The 23268-nt window shown below is 38.7% G+C and overlaps 3 protein-coding genes across 4 annotated transcripts; 1 reads left to right on the plus strand and 2 right to left on the minus strand.

Annotated features, from left to right (window-relative positions):
* Positions 1–1174: 1174 nt before the first annotated feature.
* LOC143346301 (dynein axonemal intermediate chain 7) lies at positions 1175–10795 on the minus strand. The gene is made up of 14 exons (XM_076774276.1): positions 10514–10795; positions 10171–10357; positions 9586–9726; positions 8947–9021; positions 7821–8020; positions 7546–7730; positions 5777–6070; positions 5113–5274; positions 4257–4410; positions 3380–3671; positions 2962–3057; positions 2659–2880; positions 1706–1813; positions 1175–1634 (listed from the first exon to the last, which is right to left on the minus strand). Exons 1-14 carry the CDS (start codon positions 10615–10617, stop codon positions 1494–1496), a joined length of 2361 nt encoding a protein of 786 aa, XP_076630391.1. The 5' UTR covers positions 10618–10795; the 3' UTR covers positions 1175–1493.
* A 210-nt stretch (positions 10796–11005) lies between these two features.
* Positions 11006–20815, minus strand: LOC143346615 (uncharacterized). Of its 2 annotated transcripts, none has more exons than XR_013080452.1 (3): positions 20469–20815; positions 11641–11791; positions 11006–11231 (listed from the first exon to the last, which is right to left on the minus strand). XR_013080452.1 is itself a non-coding variant. In XM_076774869.1 (3 exons), the coding sequence occupies exons 1-3, from the start codon at positions 12569–12571 to the stop codon at positions 11106–11108; spliced, it is 387 nt and encodes a 128-aa protein (XP_076630984.1). In that variant the 5' UTR covers positions 12572–12792; the 3' UTR covers positions 11006–11105. The 2 variants fall into 2 exon arrangements, 1 of the variants encoding a protein (XP_076630984.1); XM_076774869.1 differs by lacking the exon at positions 20469–20815 and adding an exon at positions 12462–12792.
* On the plus strand, positions 13439–21572 carry LOC143346614 (putative fatty acyl-CoA reductase CG5065). Its single transcript, XM_076774868.1, has 10 exons — positions 13439–13580; positions 15499–15714; positions 16075–16323; positions 16406–16551; positions 17025–17134; positions 17221–17413; positions 17927–18175; positions 18239–18418; positions 18683–18763; positions 21348–21572. The coding sequence occupies exons 1-10, from the start codon at positions 13575–13577 to the stop codon at positions 21463–21465; spliced, it is 1548 nt and encodes a 515-aa protein (XP_076630983.1). The 5' UTR covers positions 13439–13574; the 3' UTR covers positions 21466–21572.
* The last annotated feature ends 1696 nt before the right edge of the window (positions 21573–23268 follow it).

The raw sequence follows: 23268 nt of genomic DNA on the forward strand, positions 1-23268 counted from the left end.
ACGCACCAGCTCTGTCGGTCTGGCTACGGGTTTAAAACGTCGTATCGTTTCCGTGTCGTAGTGTTCCCTACTGTTATCCCCCTCCCCCAGGTGCCCACAAGCCCACCCACCATCCCCGTCGAAGCGCATCAATTAAACTCTTTGCCGCTTAGCCGTAATCTCGATATCGCTGTGTGTTTTCCTTCGTGATATCGTTTTGCGTTCAAGTGCAGATCGAACGGAGGCGTTTATTATTTCCTGAATATCGCTTTGATGCTCGATATACATTATGTATTCGAATAAAAAGGAATTTCGTTTCGGAAAACCCTTCCTTGTGTCGAATTTGTTACCTCTCCATTTTTGTAACCGATGCCCCAAACATCATGGTGTTTGCAGTAATCTTTGTCCTAGGAGCTGGAATTATTTTTTTCGTTAAATTATCGCAAACTAAACGTAAGAACTGTTTGTCTTGTGTATAGTAGGGTGGACATTATTTTTAAGCCTTGGAATATTTTTTGGAACATCCCCTAGAATTATGCCATCAAATGGCACATCGAATTTGAAAATTTTTGATTTTTGTAATTCGTTTTTCTTCGTTTTAATTCACAGTTTCTATACAGTTTTGTATATCGTTTAATTGGTCTTTTTGTGCTCTATAAGAATATGGATAAAAAATATATCGTTGCATTGGGAAAAAGAATAAGACTTTGAAACATCAAAAATTGACCTTGAAAAAAACAATTTTTTCTTTGAAGTTACATCTCTTTCGTCAAATAGTACAACTTTTATCCGAAGAATTATAACTTCATCAAGTATAACTAAGGTCCAGCCTAGTGTATAATAGTTGACCCCCTTTAGAAAACAATAAACCTTGAAATCAATATCGTCTTACGAACATGAATCGAGCCAGAAAAATGGAGTAACGTTGCATTGTCTCGGAGGAGCTTGTTTAATTGGTGTCCAGTGTTACTCGAAGGCTACACAATCTTATTCATTGTTATTCGAATTATAAATTTTCCTACATTATTATTCTTCTCTTGCGTTGTATTTTAATTACATCGACTGTAAAGCTTCGGGTTATTATTTCCTGAAATGGGTCACGCTCCTCGACGATTGAATAAACCACAGCATCGATGCAATTCGTAAGAATTCTGGAATAATCGTGTCGCCGATAGAAATGCTCTTAAAACTCTCTTGAAGCTTTTATTTATTCGTTGGAGGACAATGGCGTCCGCTGGCACTTTATTCAACGTTCCATATCGAGTCAATAATTTATTCGCTGGCAGTTTATACGAGATTCGTTCAAATTTAAATCTTACATCGTACTTTAAAGCGTCTACGGTTTACGTTAATTTTATAATAAAATACCTAACGGGTCGACGCTGTTGAAATTTGTTCAAACTGTAGTAAAAGATATTCTGTTATTTTATAGCGTTTCTAACGACAAGTAGTATTGTTTAGAATTTTACAAGTATCGGGGTTCTTCGATTTTAGTCATCGTGGCAGCCAACGCGTTAAGAAGACATGTAAATGACGTTGGTACGCTCGAGGAGACGCGCGACAGTAGTCATCTGTTTGAACGACGTTTGTTCTATCAAGAGTCGAGTCTTGATGCCAGCAGTATTCATCGCCAGTTGATATAGGTCTGCGTAGAACTACGAACAGAAACGAAAAGAGTGTTATCGGAAAAGAATCAAAAATTTATAGAGCACTCATACTTGTTTACCTTGGTGTCCTCATCCTCCAGAGGCAAGTCTGAAAACTCTGGGCTGACCTCGGTGCAACGTATCCGCATAGTTTGCGAAAGGGTCACCAACAGCGTTATATTCGTACGCTGACCAAAAAGAAACGATACAGGAAATTCTATTATGTCTAAAATTACTCTGTTAAATTTAGAACGCGGCAAATATTTTCTGTTTCGAAATTCTCTTTAATCTTCTCGATATATTCGCAATTTCGTCACTTGACTAGTTTCTTTTGCGTATAATAATGTTGTTGAGCATCGTTCGGGTGATGGGTTGTAAGGCCGTCGACACTCCTTAGCGAATGGTGCTCGCAGACGCGCTATCTCCACGAACAAATTAATGTTGCGGAGTCGCGTGGAAAAAATAAGGATTGATACGCGAGTGATAGAAGGGCTGATGTGATGTGATTAGAAGGAGCGTTAGTCGGAGGCGTCGGAGGAACTGCCCTTGTTTGGCAAGCGCAAGGATGAGCTCGCGTGGGGGTCGTGGAGAATTCCACTGCGAAAACTCTTTGACTATGCCCAAATATGGGCACAACGACGTTTTATAGATTTGCCTGGGCCAACGCGGGACCCAGCGTGGTATATACCCCTCGCGCTACAACGGATGAACTTTGCTGCGTTACGAAAATCGCATGTTTTTCGACGCAACAAATGTCATTCTAATAATGTTCGAAAAAAAAAACACGTATATTCCGCTTGAGAATTTTCTTGGGATTTCTCTTGGGTTCTTTCCATTCATTTATGTTGACAAATGCGGGATACCGATCCTGCATCTGATAACATGAATGAATGGAGAAAACCCGAGTTGACCAGCGGAATATACGTGGTTTGTTTCCCAAGCAAATAATACTCAACATTATTTTAGCGCACGATAGTTTGTCGTGCATCCAAGAGAAGATCCGACCGGGTAATTCGAGGAAAGAAAGGATTACCTCTTTGGCAATGCAACCGTGCACCTCTTTGAACTGTAAGACGATCTCCCAAAAGTCTCGAGTTGCGTTCCATCGAGACCAAGCGAAGGTATAGGCTTTGGATAACAAAGCCATACACTCTCGCAAGTGTTTCTCCACGATCGGATGCTTGGTGGCTAGTCCTTTCACATAGCTGGCGGCGTCTCGTTCGGGAAATAGGTCGCATCCGACTTGTTGCATTCTCTGCAAGTGCGAACGTTTGCAAGAATTCACGGTTAAGCGAAACGATATCCGTAGCAAAGAGTTCTGAGACCGGTTACGTACCTCGATCAAAGATTCCAGGTCGATGAATTCTTTAAGCAGCCCCTCCAGCGGCTTCGACGAGCCACCCACGAGCGAATTCAAACAGACTTGATCGTTCTGCCAACAAATTAAAAGCCCTTTAACAACGCTTGTGTCAATACTCGACAGATTCATCTTAACCTCGATACCCAAAAGTGTCTCCCTTCCAAAGAAAACAACCCCAATTGTACACTTCTCGATCGCTTTTAGAATGATAGAATAAATATTTTTAACGATCTCTACTTTAAATTTCAACAAGAATATATATAAAATTGAAAATTTTAGGGTGGTTTTATAGTTATGACACGCAATGTATTCGAGTTTAAGATCTTTGGAAGTTTCTCGCTTGTTCAAAAGTGCTGAAAACTTCGCAACCGAATAAAATGGTCGAACAACGTACCCTAACGATGAACTCTGCTTGGACCGTGGCTCCCGTGACGCTCAGAACGACTCCACCGTTCAGTCGACCGGTTTTGCCCATTTCCGGTTTCAGTTCCCAGCTTTGGAACGGTAGATTCGCGAACTTGTAGGCGGCTAGCCCATGGACGCCCAATTTACCGCTCCTGAACGCGATCGTTTGCTTCTCCTCGTTGTATTTGATATCGTGGACGTCCCTGGTCGACCAGATATTCTTCTCCGGTATCCAGTGGGCGACCAACGGTGGCTCGAACCAAAAAACCGTATCCGGTAACCTAGAGTTGCGAGAAGAGGACGAGTCGCAGGATAGAAAACGAAATTAACGTTCGAAGACTGATTTATTGGGAATGGAAATTAAAAATTTTAACGGGAGATTCTAGAGGCCAAAATCAGATGAAAATCAAGAATACCAATTTGTTGACTGAGGTTTCGTTAAAACGTTATTAACGTTTAAAGTTCCATACCGACCGGTAGATTTTTCGGTGAAAAAAAAATTTCAAATCGTCCTGGAAAAAATATTTTTGGCTGCGGGGGTCAATTACAATCATTTTTGGTCAATATACATACCCCCCAATTCCTACGCACTTTCGAGAACAAAATTCAGGAGGTGCCTAAATTTTTCGGCGAATTATTTTTTTTTTTAATGCAATAATATATTTTTTATCTATATTCTATAAAGCCTAAGAAGACGAATTGAACGATATACAAAACTGTATTAAAGCTGTGGATTAATGCGGAGAAAAGCAAATTACAAAAATAACAAATTTTCAAATTCGATGTGCTACGTCTTCCCATTGTCCGATCAATTTCAGATTTTGTCTCAAAAAAATTCTAAGATTTAAAAATAAGGTTCACCCTACTCGAGAGTAATCAGAACGAGCGCCTCCATCGCGGTTTCGAGGGCCTTTATCTCGGCTTCGATGACTTCCGGCGTCCTCTCGGAGTCGGGCGCTGGCTGCGGTGGAACGTAAGGCCTCGAGAATTGCACAAACTTCGGTTCTTTGGGCAGCTCGACTGGAAGAAACGATAAATGAGAATCGTAGATTAACGCTAAAACTACCAAGCTTTTAAATATTTGTCTTTAAAATTATTGACTCCGTGCACAAATGTAGAAATTGATACCTTTTATTGCTTTTTCAAATGTTTTGCCTGGCATTTGTAAAATGAATTTTAGACTAAAAGGTATGGATCGATATCTTTTTATTCGTTTATAGAAATATAGTAAGATAACAATCCTTTGTTCGATCGTCTATCAAAGAACTGATAAACGAAGAAGAAATTTAGTACTCTTTAGATTGTGCAACAAAGTTGTTTTGAATGTAATAAGTATACTTGTGGTGAGTGATTTATGTGCAAAAAATGTGTTTTTGCAAATTTTCTAATTAAAAATAAAGAATTTTTGACGAATGCAGTAAAAATCATAAACAGAAATCGTAGTATAACTTAAGAATAAGTGGCTTTTACTGGAGGAAATGATTTTTCTAATAAAAATTGCAAAATGAAAGGAAGCATATTATTGCTCTCAGATTGTACGCGAGCGGATTGGAAAAATTGAAAGATTTGGAACGGATAAGATCCCAATTTACAATTCAGAATCCTCGTTTTACGTTCGAGATTCTCGCAAGACGCGGGATTACATTCGAGTCTCGTCCCGTCTGGAATATTCGGGATTTCCAGCGTGTCCAGGGATTTCGAGCAGGTTTAGACTTTACTCACGAGTCGTTAAGCTGGTCTCTTCCCCTAGATCCTTAGGCTGCGGCGGTTGATAGATGAGATCCACGTGAAACACGCCCCTGAGGATTCTGTATTTCCGTAAATTGACTTCCGTCTTCTCGCACCGAGTGAATAACAACGTTCGAACCTTTTGCCTGTGCTCGTCTGTCATCGAAACAAACATAATTTTTTCTAGACATTAAAAAACTTCGTTAAATAAACCGATTAAAATTACAGTGTTCCGTTTAAAAAAAGAATTGCAGTTTTTACATTCAGTTTGTATATCGCTCGACGCCATTTTGAATAAACTGTAATATTCGGTCATAAACTATCTTTTACTTACGCTTTTGGTCGTTTGAATATTGATTTCAAAAATACGCTGATAAATTCTAATTTATCATTTATTTACATATTTACTTATATATACCCATTTCAATTTTTTGGAAAATTAAAAAATTCCCAATCGTTTCCCAAACACCCTCTATAAAACTTAAGTGCATATTAGTTATAGTACTTTGGTTTTTAATTTATTCTTATTTCCTTTACCTGTCCATTTAATTTTGTCCGTAACTGTATTTACATTGTGTGAAGTCAGAGATAGCAATGGATTAATTCACCTTAGATAGATCTTAGAGAAAAAAAAACAGAATGAAATTCTGTCCCTCACCTTCCCTCTGACGAATGATTTCGTTGGGCGTGGGCAAATATGGCAGCAACTCCCTCTCCGTGGGCAGAAAAGACGTAAGCGTCTCCTCGAATTCCGGACGGGCACCTTTCGCGGATCGCGGTCTCTTCTGCTTTTTCCCGCGTTTTCTTCTTTGGGCGCTGCGCAGAACAGGCGGGTTCTCCATCCTCTCGAGTATCGTCTTTTTTTCCTCCAACCGTAAGCGTCGTCCCTCGGCCTGCTCCTCTCGTATTCTGAGCTTCTCTTCGTACTCCCTTCTCGAAAATTCTAAAAGGTCTGAAAATTGATCGAAATTCGATAAGAGGGCGACTGAGGATCGTGCTGGCCAGCAAAAGAACCGTACAAGCTAGTAAAAAGGACGAAAGCTCCTACAACTTGGAAACGAGGCTAAATTACATGCTTATGGGAACTTTTTTCGTTTTTCGTGCGCTCCTTATCCACCATCGAAGTTGATATCATACGTTATTAGAGTTAGGTTTATCGTAAATGATTCGTCAATGTTTTTAAACGATCACGATACGATTTAACAAATTATTTATCTATTCAATAAACGGAAAGCCCCATTAATGTACAAAATTAGTAGAACACGATAGTCAAAATAAGGTTATAAAGGTCATTTTAACGCGAAAGGGGTAAACAACATAAGGATAAGTATGTTAAAAAAATTAAGTACACAAAGAAGTACATAAAGAAAATATTCTTTTTTATTTTTTATTTTTTACATAGAATCTTAATCAATGGTTGAAGAATATTATTTACTAATTACGTATGTATTTCAAAGCCATTTAATCGCTGTATCGTAAAAAAATATGTGGAAAATCTTCCAATGACAAAACAAATTTCTGTCAAACTTTATCTATTTCTTGCAAAGATATGCATTTGCAGAAACATCCACAGTCTAGTTATCATTATTTGAAGTGGCTTATAGTTGCTCAAACTCGAACTCACACCCCAATTGCAATTAGGGTTAAGCGTGCATTTTCGTCGAACGCCTATAGTTCATCGCACGCCTATAAATGTCCATGGCACGTTGTCTATTGATCGATCGAACGCTTATAGGCACCGATAGAATTGTTGGGCATTGATCAATTACATTTTCAATTAACCGATCAATCGGTTGAACGATTAATTACAATTATCTTCGGTCACGGAAAAATCGGAGCACGGTTTCAATTAAAACGCGAGTTATTAGTTTTGGAACGGTACGAGACAATTAATTCTTTTTTTAGCAATGGATGACACGAAGCAAAAACAACAACAGGTTATCATTCCGCGCAATCTGAGTTGGATTACGGAAATCATGCAGCCAGACATGCTCGCACTCGACAAACAAACGCGAAATCTTTTCTGTAAAAACAACTACGCCAACCGGTTTCTTCAGATTGCGTCTCGAACAAAGCGGGTTCAACGGAGCTCGGTGTAAAAATATTAAAAATGTACTTTATAAAGAAATCTTGCAATTCATACGTTCGTAGAAAATTTCTTTTCAATTTTAAGTATCGTAAGTAAATACATTTAAAAAAAATTTGTTAGCACGAAATAAAAAGAAATTTTGTCCGCGAACTCCTTAAAATATTTTTTTACAAGCGACTGCTTTCTGTCTATTGACAAAGGAATATCGCGCTTTGCTAAAAAGTATGCCTCCAAACTATTGCAGTTTTCTCGTGAACGTTATTTTATAATTCTTCGTTAGTGAGAATTCGCGACAACGGCAGGAATATCTGCACAGAATAAAAGAAAAATCAACGCACCGAGAGAACGATCCCACACTTGGAGAAGTTCCTCCGGAAGCTGAGGAATGCGACACGAGTTCGTTTCGACCGAATAATGATCGTAAGCCAGCCAAAGTCCTCGAATCGCCATGCTATAACAATCCACGTCCGCCGGCATTTTGATCGTTAATTTCATCTCTGGGAATTCCACCTCGATCGGTCGTCTATTGTAATTGCCGATATTTATTTATTATTATTCATCAGTGATTAAAACAAGTCACATTTATTCGCTCGTTTTATTTTTAGACGCTCACTTCTCCTTTTCCGTCAGTCGTTTCATTCCGATTGGTAGCGCTATCGGAGCCCAAACGCAACACACCAGTTTATTCGATACGCGTACGTATCTGGTCGTTTTCATGTCTTCTCTGATCATGTTTGCTTCGATGTTGCGTAGCAGTCGATAGCACGCGTGATCTATCCATAATTGTAGCTTCTTTCGGATTTCCGTGGCGATCTGGGAACAAAGTCAGACAAAATGTACAATATTGCTCGTTTATATGTCGCCGAGTTTGTTCGCTTATATGACACTGGGGGTATCCCCGCTACTCCTTGGAACCTCAACGTCATCTGTACTTTAAACACGAAATTCCCTCTAAGGAGACGCAAAGAAATTATTGCTTTGAAATGATTATACAGAGTGTTCGGCCACCCCTGGGAAAAATTTTAATAGAGGATTCTAGAGGCCAAAATAAGACGAAAATCAAGAATACCAATTTGTTGATGGAGGCTTCGTTAAAAAGTTATTAACAATTAAATTCCAAAATTTCAAATCGTTCTGGAAAAATTATTTTCGGTTGTGGGGATCAATTCCAAGCATTTTTGGTCAATAGACATACCCCCGAAATCCTACTTAGTTTCGAGAAAAAAATTCGAGAAGGTGTGAAATTTTTTGACGAAAAAAAAAAATTTCAAATCGTTTTGGAAAAATTATTTTTAGTTGCAGGGGTCAATTGCAATCATTTTTGGTGAATAGACATACCCCCGAATTCTTGCGCATTTTCCAGAAAAAAATTCAGTACGGACGGAACTTTAAACGTTACTAATTTTTTAATGAAGCCTCCATCAACAAATTAGTATTCTTGATTTTCGTCTTATTTTGGCCTCTAGAATCTCCTAGAGCGCTTGCGAGAGAGACAAGACCGTAGTCCTCTTGTGGCGAGTACGGAAGGTGACACCACAAATTAAAAAAAAAATATGTTTCCTCAGAGTTTGTACTATCTATTTCGTATATGTTGTATGCAATATTACATAATATATGCAACGATGGATTTCATTGAACTGATGAATCGTGGAAAGTTAACCGTGCATTATTGGATAAATCTGGGATTGGAAGATCGACGAGAGGCGATTTCCTCGTGTAACGAGTTCCAGGTTACTCACCGCTTCGCATTCGGCCGCGTACTCCCTCGAGATGATCGTCGAGAAACGAATGATACCCTCGAGCTTGGCCAACAGCTGAAACGAACGTCGTCGCTAGGTTGACATTTGTCTTTGGAAGCGTATCCTCGTTTTTGCAATCAAACTTTTTAAGGGGGCAGGACAGTTTAACGAGACTAAAAATTAGTAATACTTTGAAGGAACAATAAGAAAAAAGTACATATTTGATTGACGCAAGTTGTTGTGGTTTATTTTAGCACATTGTAAGGTACAAAAAACAACGTTGAAAAGAAAAAAAATGACGTTCCGAAACTTTAAACGCGTTTTTCTCGAAATTAGGTTTTTAGAAACGGAGTGCAAGAAAGTATCACTAATTTTTAGACTCGTCCAGCTGCTTTCACATAGAGAATTGAAAGTAATCGAATGTGTTAATCAATTTTTGCATTTGGACAGCGGTAATATTTTAATCGATGGCTATAGTGGAAGTCAAAGGTTAAAGAATCGCCTCCCAATCGTTTCAAAAAAATTTAGTCGCAGAAATAAGAAAATATTTGCAGCATTTTCCTCCTCGAAAGTGAAAAAGAGTGAAAGTTGTGCATATTGCGAAGCAAATGTGTGTTCTCAATGACGCGCGTCACCTACGTCAGTGATTACGTGACATCTCTCCGCCATTTCATCCATAGTCGTAGTCTCGTGCTCTATCGTCCAAAGGAACAAGAACGTATTCATGTCAGACAGCGATCCAGGATCTGGTAGACCGTCGCAAGTCATGTATCTGTCCCACTGTAATTCAAAAGAACCCTGGAAGTCGTAACTCGAACCGTAAAAGCCACGAAAATCAGTGTAAAAATTCCCACAGAGAGTAACTCGATATTTGGTACTTATTATTAAATCATGGATCGATCATGCAGGATAATTATTGGAGAACTTATAAGTAAAGGTATTAAAAGGAGCAGTTTCGTTCAAAGAATACATAAAAAAATGAATTTAGCATTCGCCAAACGGAGAAATAAAACACTAATAATTATAGATTGAAAACTTAACATGTTTTGAATTGAACTTATTTTAGGGATTACGTTTCAACGAAGCTCGTTGATAAGGCACATTAACATGGACAAAGTTTTCTTTTGGTGTTTTAATTACAACTCCATGAAACATTGATATTTAGAAGAAATGTCTTAACCGGGGGAAAAAGATTGAAAAATCAATATTAATTCTTAGCCTAACGTTTTCTGCTTCTTCCAAAATACGAGCGTTCTTCGTGTACGCTGACCAATGCTGATCAAGAACCTCGCGTGTCTTTTTTAGCTGATTTTCGCGATTCGCCGCCTCCAGAGTCTCCAATTCAGCCTTTTGTTTCTCGTAGTACTGTTCCAACCGGACCTCTTCTTGCATATCCTTTATCATCCGATCCCTGCAGTACGTAATTAGTAAATACAAAATACTATCAGTATTTTAAGTTGAGATTGTAAAGAATCTCGAATTCGTGTAAAACACTAAAGAACATGTGTCTTCTTAGATCTCAACTTAAATGGGACACCGTGTACAATAACCGGAAATTACTATTTACCTGATGTTCCTAGCGTCCTCGACGCCACTGACGACGGTGGCGTCGTCGCCGACAACGGACGCGACTTCCGTCTTTGGCGACGGTTTTCGCGCCTTTCGTTTCATGGTTCTGGAACGCGGCGACGCGCCCGTGATCTGCTCCGCGGCTTTCTACATCGATCGAGATCGAAGAGGATCGAAGACGATGTCGTTTCCAAGATCGTCTGCGGCGTTCGCGCGACGCAAACCTGTCGGGAAGGTGCCACAATTCGCGATTGGCGAATAAAAATTTTAGATTCGTTCGTAAATTAACTCCCGTTTATGTACCGTATTCAAGGGGATCTTCTAAAAGATATAGTCTTAGAAATATGTGTACAAAAGTATATCTAGACAGCAATACCCCCTTAAGGACTGATCTAAATATTTATTTGTCAATCGTGAATAAAATTTGTTCAACTTTGGACGAGCCATTTTGATTTCTATCGAAAACTATTACGCAACTGCTTCCATTTTGTTTTAATCGCGTTTATGAGTTAGCATGGCATTTACTCGCCTAGATAAATATCCTCGGACGTTCTTAATTATATTTATAATCGTGGGCAATGCTAGCCAATCTAATCAAATTGTTTTCTGACAGTGTTTCGGGTCGCGGGACGCCGTAGACGAATGAAATGACTCTTTAGAGAGAATATGTACTCCTTAATTGCGAACTTAACCTGCCACCCTCGCCATCTTTCGAGCTGAAACGAACGAACGTTGCGTGAATTACGAGAAAAACATTCGGAAAACTTGTTATGCACAAAGCGATAAGACTTCTTTTATCATCCTGTACAGAGCGTTAAATCACAGACGGGCAATCTTTTAAAAAACGATTCTATACGTTGAAATAAGACAAAATCAAGAATGATGTACGATTGACAGATAAAACACATATTATTGTGACGAATTAATTGCTGAAAAAAACATCGTAAGAAACTAAGATTACGTTTAATCGTTTAAAGATAAAGTTTATGTAATTGCTTTGCGTGAAACGTAATATACGATTACTGGAAACAGGAAAGTCTTAAATTCACTTAGAAACGAAAACTTTCCCGTGTGTAAACAAACACTCTAGACATACAAATGAAAATAAATTAAATTATGGTCTACCAAAGACAAAACGCGACGAGGTCTATCCGTCGGTTTCACGGGTTCCTTCCACTTGTCGACGTCGCTTTTCTCTTCTTCATATTCGTCGTACAAAATTTCAGACAAAATGCGCGTTGGTTCTTCCTGTTCTTCCTCCTCGGCGATCGATTCCCTGAAAAGCCATAAACGTATAGTGGGAGGCTAAAAAACGGCCCCGACGTCACAGGTTTCGAAGCTTTCCATTGGTGGGAACGATGTTCGTAATTCACAATCGAAAACCTTTACGCCAATGACATTCTACCAATTGGTGAATCGCAGAGGTAGAATCCACCTGTGGTAGCCGTGACATGCAGGGTGTTTCAGAAACATATGAAATATTAAAAGAAGTAAAAAAAAACGTCACATGAACATACAGTGTCGAACAAAAACTATTGACAGTATTTTATTAAATTTTGTTTTAATTCAAGCCTTTAAATTATATATACTAAAAACTAGGAAAGTCGAAAAACTGCATGTTTTTAATTAGTGGCCATTTAGAGAATTGTAATCATTATCGTTATATTATTAAAGTAAAGTATGCAGGGTGAGTCACCTAACGTTTGCACTTCAAATATCTTTGTTGTTTTTAAAGATACGTCAAATGTCTGAACTGTATGTCTGAAACGCCCTTATATGATTCACAGTGGCGGATCCAAGGAAGGGGAGATACAAATGTTAATAAATAAATTTTCAAATCGTGTAAAAATAGATCCAAGAGTACTTCTACACTCCTAAGTGAGGCTTCTGGATCCGCCGCTGATAGTTCGTCTGGTTCTCGTTCCCGTCCCATTGACGCGCCGAACCTCGAATCATGTTCGCCGTCCGGGAGCTCCGAGATCGAACGAGCCAAAGACGCCGCTTTCCTACTCCCCCGTTTGGACGCTGTGGTCGATATCGACACCGTCGTCGACATCGTGCCAATTCAAATAATCGATGAAAATATCGCTTTAGGGTTCTTATAGCTCGCGCGTAACCTGAATACTATGTTCGTGGGATTATAAAAAAGTTTTCGAATTAGCTCGATCAAAAGTAACAGACTAACCCAATGTTTTTCAAGGAGGGCACGACCCCGAGGGGCATCGTCTTAAAACGCAAGAGGAGGGAGACAAAAGAAAATTGGTAATTTAAAAAAATGTCAATGAACATCTTTTATAATTATAAAGTTGTATTTCTGGATAAGTTTCGTTCATAGAACACCTCCATCTTTGATTGCTCCAAATGTCCATCCTTCGAGCGGAGGTTTTCGTTCTAAGCAAGATGGAAACCTCCTGGATGACCAAAAATCAGAACAGATAAGGTCGTCCCGCCCAGAACAAAGACAAAGCTCAAAGATCGTTTGGCACGTTTGCAGAGATTCGGGAAGAGACGAGAAATGTGTCGAACATTCGAAGATGGAGGACTTTCGGAAGACGTTCGAACACTAGCGGAATTTCCCAAGGGGACGACTTTGGGGAGGAGAATGATGGCCACTAAAATCTCAATTTCAGGTTAGTCTGTCACTTTTCGTGGATCCATTTCGGAGACTTTTTGATGTCAACACGTACTGCGATCTAGTCGAAGCTGCCACGGCGACTGGCTCGACGCGATTCGTCGAAACGAACGTATCGGATGCATCGAAATGTGTTTGTCGAGAAATACGAAAGGGTAGGTGCGAGAAACAACAAAATTAGACGATTGAATTCATTTTGTTCATATGTACGTCATTGGGTAACAATATACAAATGCATATGCAAAGTGTTGATCTTTGAACCGATCGTTCGGAATACGATTACTGGGTTAGGTCTGCCTCGTCATTTCCCGCGAGCTTCGACGATCGATTCATTCGTGTTTTTGTCTCCGCGAAGGAACGAACAGAAAAAGTAAAAAATCTTATCGAGGAAGAACGTACGGGCTCGCCACCACCAACATTCCACACGATGGCAGTAAGTTTTTTTTAATAATTACTTATTCAATAATTGCTTATAAAGGAAACAAATATAAATTAAATTTAACCAAAGTAGTATAACTATTATGCACTTAAGTTTTATATATTATATAGCTTTATGGTACATAAACTATTTAACGTATAATTGAAACTAATATTTACATTTGCGTTGAAATAAGGTATACTTAACGAAAATGTTGGTTAATTTCTGAATTATTTCTGAATTCAGATTTTCAATGTAGTTTTTATCAATATTTTCAAATGCCAATCGTAAATATTTAAAGCAATTGTACTTGTTCTGTCATTTTTCTAATCGTATATTTGAATTCAGCACGCTCCATAAGTTTTCGATTAGATTCAAGTCCAGACTTTGTGCTGGCCATTCCAATATTTTATTGGAATTCTCCAAAAATTTTGTTTTCTCTTTTAGCTGTGTGCCTTGGATCGTTGACCTATTGCAATATAAATCCTTCTACGAGCTCCATTTCCGCAATTACCTTTTCTAAATTTTCCTTTATTATTTCAATATACTTGTTTGCATTCATTATTCCGTCAATCTGTACCAAATTGCCCACTCCATTCCACGAAAAACACCTCCATAACATTAATGACCCTTCACCAAATTTAACAGTTGACGTAACAATTCAAAACGGATTTTTGTATGCTTTGTTTCTTTTTCTCCATACATGATGCTTCTTTTTTAATTGCTGCAGTTTAAATTTGTATGATACTAGTATATTTTATAGCAAAAGATAAACGTTTCCTCGTGTTGATGTTGTTAATGTGCGGCTTACGTTTGCATTTATAACATACAAACCCCGTTTCCTGCAACCTTCATTGTACTATTTTCAATGACGCACATAATTTTAATATTTCAACAATATTTCTCACTGAGACTCTTGGGTTTTGTCGACATTTACGAGTAATTTGATGACTTAAATTTTCAACGGTACAATGTAGTAAATGTTTTTTGTAAACTTTGTCGACCGCACTTTCAGAAAAACTGTACCATTTTGCTACTATACAGTAAATTCATTTATTTCGACAGCTAGGTGTAATCAAATTACGAATTTGATTTGAAAATTCTTTTCTTACTGACATTCTTCTGTTTCCTTACAAATAATCTGTTTTATGCAAAGCTTACACATCAACCAAATAGTTCATTTGAGACTCGTGCGAGTGTCCACTCATTTTTATCCCTCGACAATCAACAAACGTTTTCGTTAAGGTTAATTTATTTCAACACAATTGGAAATATTAATTTCAATTATTCGCTAAATGATCCATGTACCATAAAGATATATAATATATAAAATGTATTGTATAATAGATATGCTACTTTAATTAAATGTAATTCATACCTATTTCCCCTACTTGTCCACTTCATTTTTCCGCAACTGTAACTATAGTATATATATAAAATTTTGTTTTAAATTTACGCTCGAACTTAAATTTGAATTAAAATTAATTTATTTGTTATCAATAGAATCGAAACTAGACTCTGATTATTACCAATTTTGTAGTTACTAAAAACGAAAATAGAATACACAGAAGATGGTACAATGTCTAAAAACTATAATATAGCTCTGTGAAGAAAAAAATTGGCTCGAACGTCCGTCCATTTTGACGTATTCTTTTAAACAAGTGTTTCGAACAAAGAATTTATTAACTATAACATTGTTGTCGAATTTTAACTTAGTTTAAACTTTGCAACAAACTGGTTAAAATTTCCGATTCCCGTCTCTCGAGTGAGTCATTTTTAAATTCGTTTAATTCTCAATTCCCAAAGAATACTTGAATAGCTGATAATGGTAATTCCATTAACGGCATCGAGACCTCTTAACATACAAAGGAGGAATATAGAACGTTAGTGACAGCATTTATAGTATGATTACAAAACAATTATTCGGAATTAGACGCGCAGTGACAAGAAGACGATGGAACGGGCCTCGATAACCGCGTTCTACGCCGGAAGAAGCATCTTCATCACGGGTGGCTCAGGTTTCCTGGGCAAAGTGTTGGTCGAAAAGCTTCTGAGATCCTGTCCAGAGATCCGAGAAATATTTCTGCTGATGCGCCCGAAAAATGGAGTAGGCATCGACGACAGATTAAGGCAAATGCTGCAGTCCCCGGTAAGTAAAATCAATGTAAATTCATGGCACTGAGTATTGCATCCTAAAACGTTTAATCATAGTAACATTTAAATCGTTTTGAGCTTAAAAACGACTATCAAGTACAGTGATCGGATAAAGCTTGGCACATAAATTCTTCAATTTGATCGAGAAGTGACGATAATAACTTTCGTAACAAGAAGTAACGACTCTGCAAACGTGAAATTAATTTTATTCAACATGGCGACGTGATACAAGTTTCCCAACAATCCCAGATACAATCATCATTCGCATCGTCGTGTCGTCGATGGTTGCGCAAACTATTGTACGAAGAATCGTTGCGTTCTGTGACGAAATACTCATAACAATTCGTTTGTGCAGCTGTTCGACAAGTTGCGGGAAGAGAAACCGTCCACCTTCGAGAAGCTAATTCCGGTAGGCGGCGACGTAATGGTCGAGGGATTGGGATTAGGGACGCCCGAGAGACAATTGCTCACCGAACGAGTTTCGGTGATCTTTCACGTGGCTGCGAACGTTAGGTTCGACGCGAATCTAAAGAAGGACATATTCGCGAACACCCGCTCGACGAGGGACGTTTGCATTCTGGCGGGAGGGATGAAGAACTTGGTGGCAAGTAGAACACGTTACCACTATGTAGCGGCTATCGTTTTCTTTAAATCAGCCATTGAACACGATCGACGTTTCTTAAAAGGCCTTGGTGCACGTTAGCTCGGCATTCGCCCAATCCGACAAGCCTGTCGTGGAGGAGATAGTTTACCCTCCGATCACCGACTGGAGGAGCGTCATTAAGATGGTCGAGAACCTGGACGAGAAGACAATAAATGTCATTTCTCCCAAGTGAGATCCCTTTCTCTTCGCGGTTATTTATTCGAGTAAACCGGAAATAATAATAGTGATAAAACTTTAGGATAAAGTTCCAAGTGACCCTTCCGGTAGCCATTTTTTTCACGTCTATTTTTCCAAATTAGAGCGACAGATGTTCGACTCTTGAAGTCCATTTTGTTGTAATTATTGAAAACTTGAAACTTTCGGTCCGAGTCAACGTAACCTTGTTTAAATTAGAACATCAAAAGCTAAAGATAAAGAATTTTCCAATAAGAACAATAGAATGGTGCTCGTTATTTTATTTTGATGTTACGTTATATTAACGAAATATCATTTAAATAGCAATCTAAAGTGAAGCAGTACTGATTACAAATATCACTCGAACAAGGGCCAACAAATATGGCGGCCATGACAAAAGTTCTATCACTTTTATCGAAAACTCTCGTACTACGAGCAAGATTCACGTTGGACCGATTTTTGGGTAGGTACTTGGGTTCGATGCCGAACACGTACACGTTCAGCAAACGAGTGGCAGAAGACGTGGTCAACGATTATAGCAAATCTCTGCCGACGGTGATTTTCCGGCCGTCGATAGGTAAAGCAACTATATTCTTAATTATACTGTCGCGTTTGCCTTGGTCAGAAACTGTGTATAGAAAGGATCGTTGTTGCGTTGACCAGTGATATCGACGATCCAAGAACCGATAGTCGGCTGGGTAGACAATTTCAACGGCCCAGTAGGAATGCTGGTAGGCGGTGGAAAGGGAATACTGCGAGTGACTTGCTTAAAGCCGGACGCTGCCAGTGATTATCTTCCCGTTGATGTCACCATCAAATCCATGATTACGGTCGCGTGGAAACGAGGAATAGAAACGTACGATTTGGAAAACATATGGTAACACCTTGGTGAAACGTACAATCGATGCGTTTTAACGAGGTAGGAACACGAAGTTGATCAGTCAGTTATTGTTAGCTTGTGGCGTTGCTTTTGTTAGTGGAGGAAACGAGAAAGATCGTAAGAAGGCAGAAAATGAAAGGAAAGGGGAACCGTTTCGTGCGGGGCCTGCTAGTGGATTCATCGGTAAGGCTTTCTAGCAGGCCCTGCCTTAGATGACGAGATATTGGGTAGTCGAGCGCTTGCGAGAGAGACAAGAGCGTAGCCCTCTGGTGACGAGTACGGAAGGTAACGCCACAATCTCATCCCCAAACGTAAACGACGATCTTAGTTTTCGGTCTAGCATTTCTCCAAGTCAGAAACCTTGACAATAAAAATAGTGAAGACGTTTCGGTACGTTACGCGAAGGTAAAAACAGGACGTTTTAACAAGGTGTTGCTGTACTTATTACCAATCGATACCGATAGTCTCGATGATTTGAAATATTTTTAGGATAACCAAGGATCCCACAATCCACGTTTATAACTCCACGTCCCACGATATTCGTCGAATCGTCCACAAAGAAATGGTCACGATGGGTATGAGGTGTAACAGAAGAACACCGCTGGAGGGAATCATCTGGTATCCACGGACCTTTTTGACGAACAATCGTGCCCTTTATTACGTGCTGACGTTGCTCCTTCACATCTTGCCAGCTATGCTCATAGACGGAGTTCTGAAACTGACAGGCCGAAAACCGATGTAAGCGGACATCATTTTTGTTCGTTGTTCCTCTTTGCCTAATTCAATGTGCCCCGCTACTAGACTGGTCAAGATTCAGGAGAAAATCTACTTGACCGTGGTCCAACTGGACTATTTCTTGCACAACGAATGGATCTTTCGCAATGCCAAGATGTTGGACAGTTTAACGAAGGACGTCCCACCGAACGAGCAGTCGATCTTCGGCTACGACTATAGTCATTTCGACATAGAACGATTCTTCCAGTGAGTAGAATCTCGCGAACCTGAGAGCTTCTTAAATTATTGCGTCGTGTCTTTGCTTCTCATTTGAGAGAGTTACAGAGTACTTAGTCCGAAGAATATCCCCGTTTATTCGGTAGCTTGTCAACTCCTGATGTAAAAGACCAGCTCCTTTCGATGAAAAGTGTCCATTTAAATTGTCCTGGTTCTATAGGAATCAAAACAATTACATCCACGAGTTCTGTTTTTTAATATTTCTTTCTCATCGTCTAACATTTTTCCGACTAGGAACGCGTTGATTGGAGCGAAACGATACCTTTTGCACGAAGACCTGTCGCGAATGGAAGCCGTCAAACGCCATTACAACAGGTAATATTATAATTAAGTAAGAATAATCAAGTTTTCTTGGATAATTACTCGAACATTCAAGTACTTGTTACTACCCACAACGCTAGGTATTTCCCCCTTAAAACTATACGCAGAAATGAACAATCAGTGGATTTAAATCTAAGAAACAAGCTGACTAGGCGCTAGGTTCTGCTTAACTTCGCGTTTCTTAGAAAATTATTAGTTCAAGAATCGTTTAGTGTCTCGACTGAAATGCGGTGGTGCACCGTCACGCGCAACCCACAAACAAGCGTACAGTATTGAATCGAACATATACAATTGAGCTGTCCTCGAGAAGGAAAACAGGTTTGATTAAATTATCGCCAATTATATCTGCTCCTGACTTGTCTTTGGCGATTAAATTAAAGAATGTTACGAATCAAATAAATAATAGCGATAAGAGAAAAAGTCACGTAGAGTTAGCAGTTACGTTCAACAGTTAACGCAGTTTTCGAAATAAATGGAAAAATTGTATTTCATCACAGATATTCGAATCGTCTTCCGTTCATTTTGATGCAGAATTTCGTCACGTTTCCTCGTTGAAGTTCGTACACGTCAAATCACGGTTTTTCCACTATTTCATAATTAAAAAAAACCATAATATAGCAATCGTAACCACAGAGAACTACTGTATTATAGACCAATATGTTCCCTAACGCTATTTTGCTCGCTTTGATGATCACTCGAAGTTTGGATTATCAAAAATTACCACTTTTATTCTTCACTGTGTAACTTTCGCACGTCTCTAATCTTCTCTTTCTGTCACAAACTATTACTGGTTTTAAACTTCTCACGCATCACACATTCGTGCCATTCGCTTTCATCTCGCTACAGATACCCTAGTTAGTAACTAGCTAGTAAATTTAACATGTTTAATATCAGATTCTTTTTTTTAAACTCGTCGTTTTTGCGCGTATACAAACTTCGAACGACACTTTCGAACGAAACGCGTATCGGTATATTCGTAGACGAATCAAATTGGTACCGATTACGTTTGACACTGACCAATACGGAATCATAATTTACGAGCTGGCATTTATAGGATTAATTCGATACCGCTCGCATCACTGAACCCTGTATAAACTATTTACTCGATCTCGTCCACTCTGTTCCAAATACTTGCCATTCACACTCAGCCATACGATGCACAATATACGTGACTCGCATTTAGAGTATTCTATCGATCGAAAGGATTTTGTCCATTACATTATGGCCAGCATTGTTAGAACCAGGTACATACACATGGAATTAAAATTCAGTGGTTAAATTTTTGGAAAAACTTATTTCATCAAAGTCTCAAAATTTTTAAATCCGTATTTTTGTTAAAATTTATCAAATCAGTTTAAGATCTCCTTTTTTTTTCTAATGCAACGTGTAACAAACAAACTTCCTGATCTTTGTTTATACGATATTCACGCGTACAAAAGAAGTTTTTATTTTAACTTTTCTATAGTGGTAAGAGTTTTTGTCAATTATAGATAAAAAGTCGTACAGCCATTTTGCAACTATAATTGATTCTACCAGTGATCCGTCACTCGAGTAAAAATTTGTCTCGTCTACGATCGCGCGATAATTTGATATATCGCAACATAAACATTCGGTATAATAGCGATTGAAAATCGAAAATGTTCCTTTTACGCGAAATGCACGATCGGTATTACTATGAAACTACGGCATTTCCTCTTACCTCGAGGCACATATTCTGCAAGCAGTCTGTTTGATCGATCGTGCGTAGCCAGTCGGCCTTCTTCCTTCTTTTCCTCTTTTCCATCAAACGCAATAACGTGCCCTTGATTCGTCCCTCTCTCCTTCCGCTGTTTTTCCTTTCTTCTCAATCGTGTTTACGAATCGCTTACAACAACTTGAACGCTTGGCAGCTCGATAGCGAGTGAATTTCTATTTTTCTTCGCGAACGGTGGGGGTGGACGCAGAATCGAATCGAACCACGGCCTCCAGGGACTATAGTGCAACGCGGAATTAGGCAAAACGTAATCTGATCGATACAGACCATGATTAAATGCATCATCATGCTATGAATCATGATCGCTGATTATTAAATATTAATTGATTAATGAATGAGGGAAGTAATCCCGATAAATGCAACCAAAAGTCAATAATAACAGTAATAATAACGATTTCTTATAGATCGAAAAGTAAAAGAATCATGAAGACATTTTTCTGCTGTCTCTCCTTGCACTGATCGTTGTTAAATTTTTTTTTTTCATTCTAAAAATATTTCATTTGGGGGGCGGGGGTGGTTCAAGCCCAGGGCACTACGAAACTTTGATACGATTTTGGGACGAACGATACGCGATAACCGGCCGCGTGACGCTCGATCGCGAGAGGGAAACCCAGGACTGTATACATGTATGTAATAACCATAACAATGGAAATGTCATAATGTAGCAAACGCCTCTTCAACCTGTTTGATATTTTTAGGCACGTTCCATAATAATTTTGGAATTTGCATATGTCGACAACGACGATTGATTCGCGGAAGGGCGACTGAGTTCGACCTCGCATTCCAAACGTTTCGTAAACCACTTTCGAGACTATAATGTTACAGGATGGAGTGGATCGACAGGATATTCAATGTGTGCCTCGCGACGCTGACGATGTGGATCCTTTGTAGGGTTGGATTCTTTTCGTACGTTGCCAACAAACTTACGTTCAGCATGACCTAATCGTTGCTGCGAAACGAGTATGCTTCGCGCGTGTTTCGTAAGTTCTACAAAGATGATCCTCGACCACCGAATATCAAGATTGTTAAAAATAAAAGGATAACAACATAGGTATTTTGTTAATTCTTTTCTTCGCCGACCACATTCGTCGTTTCCTCTAGATCGATATTTTCTAGAAACAGGAGCGTGAATCTTGGGGATTAGGGGGCGATTTTTGAGTGGCAGAAAAGTATGGGAAAATTGGACATTTTTTTTTTTGTGTACCGAAACAGATAAACTTTTATAAGATTGGATAACGCACGAAAGGAACGCTAAATATACTTTTTCTTGTCTATTTTTATACGACTGACAAAATGACAAACATGCAAGGCAGCATTTCGTCTCGAAATAAAAATGCAGCAAGGAATACAAGAATCTGAAACATCCATACTACTGTTTATGTTTCTTCCCAATACACCACGTGTTTTTTATGAAAAATTTTTATTTTTTTTTCACGAAAGTACTATCAATAAACTCGTGAGATTTCCCCGATGAAAATGAGTCCAAACACGACCTTATTTAGACTACTTTTCCATCGCACATAGTTGACAATTTTTCAAGCTAACTCTAATAAAATGTGGTCCGAATATGGTCGTGTTTAAATTCATTTTCGTCGGAAGAAACTCCACGATCCATTGACATTACTTCTCGTAAAGATTTAATGATTACAAAATTTTTGTATCGTATTAGTAGTTGTTCGCCAATATTCGGTATCGCTTTGAAGTTTAAAGTACAGTTGTTCTATCTCGTTCATTCCCGATATGGTATCCCTCTCACTCTCCTGATATTCGCTGCTCTCCTCAATCAGCCCATTTAAGTTCGAGCAGTTAGGAGAACGAGTTCTCTACCAACCTTTGATCCAATAACTAACATTTTCAATTTCTAGTCTTAAAACGAAGGATTACATTACGTAATCTATACGATGTGTTGAAAGCAAATATTTCCAAAACAAATATACTTGCTGTAAATAGAAACAGATAACGTAAACATTTATTACGCTTGTGAACGTAATAAAGATATATCTAAATGAGGTCGAATGTGTTAATTTATTTAAACGAAAACGTATGAATATCAATTATTGAACATAAAGTAACTTAGTATATTTTCTCTGTTACTGTGACATGTATTAAAGCCAATGTATCATAGAAACAATGTTCTCTATTATTCTACGAGATAATTCTTTTCATTCACTTTCTTTTAATAGAATCGTCCGACTTCGTATCGTGCATCGATTCCTTAGATTATTTTTTGCGTAACAGGTATTGTTAGGCGAGGTCATGAAAAACCCAATACTCAAGAGATATTATTTTCTTTTTTACGACAATGGGAAACATCGCACACACGATTAATCAAGCATGCGGCGTGGGATTCTGAACTCGTGTCTTATCTACTCATATTTTTTCTCCTTTGACACGTTAAAGAGCGTTTGATATCAGCATTTTTTTCACTTTATAGTAGCTTTCCTGTCTAAATAGCTTTCTGCCACTAGTAAGATGCATTATAAAGTGTTCTCAACAACACGAGGCACCGGATCATAGCTCTTGGATCGTAACGAGATATTTATCAAAAACGTACAGTTCCACCCTTAGCTACCTCGTTCCTCTGATTTCAATTTTTCCAAAATCAGATTCAATATCTTTTTAAGCTCATTGCCCCCCCCCCCAATTGCCTCCCCTTCTGAATCGAACCTGAGGAATTGTTGGGTTCAATCAGAAATACCATTGCGGTATCGAATCTCGGAAACATAAACAGAGCAGATTTGTACGG

Source organism: Colletes latitarsis, chromosome 10, assembly GCF_051014445.1.
Source record: "Colletes latitarsis isolate SP2378_abdomen chromosome 10, iyColLati1, whole genome shotgun sequence".
Lineage (NCBI taxonomy): Eukaryota > Metazoa > Arthropoda > Insecta > Hymenoptera > Colletidae > Colletes > Colletes latitarsis.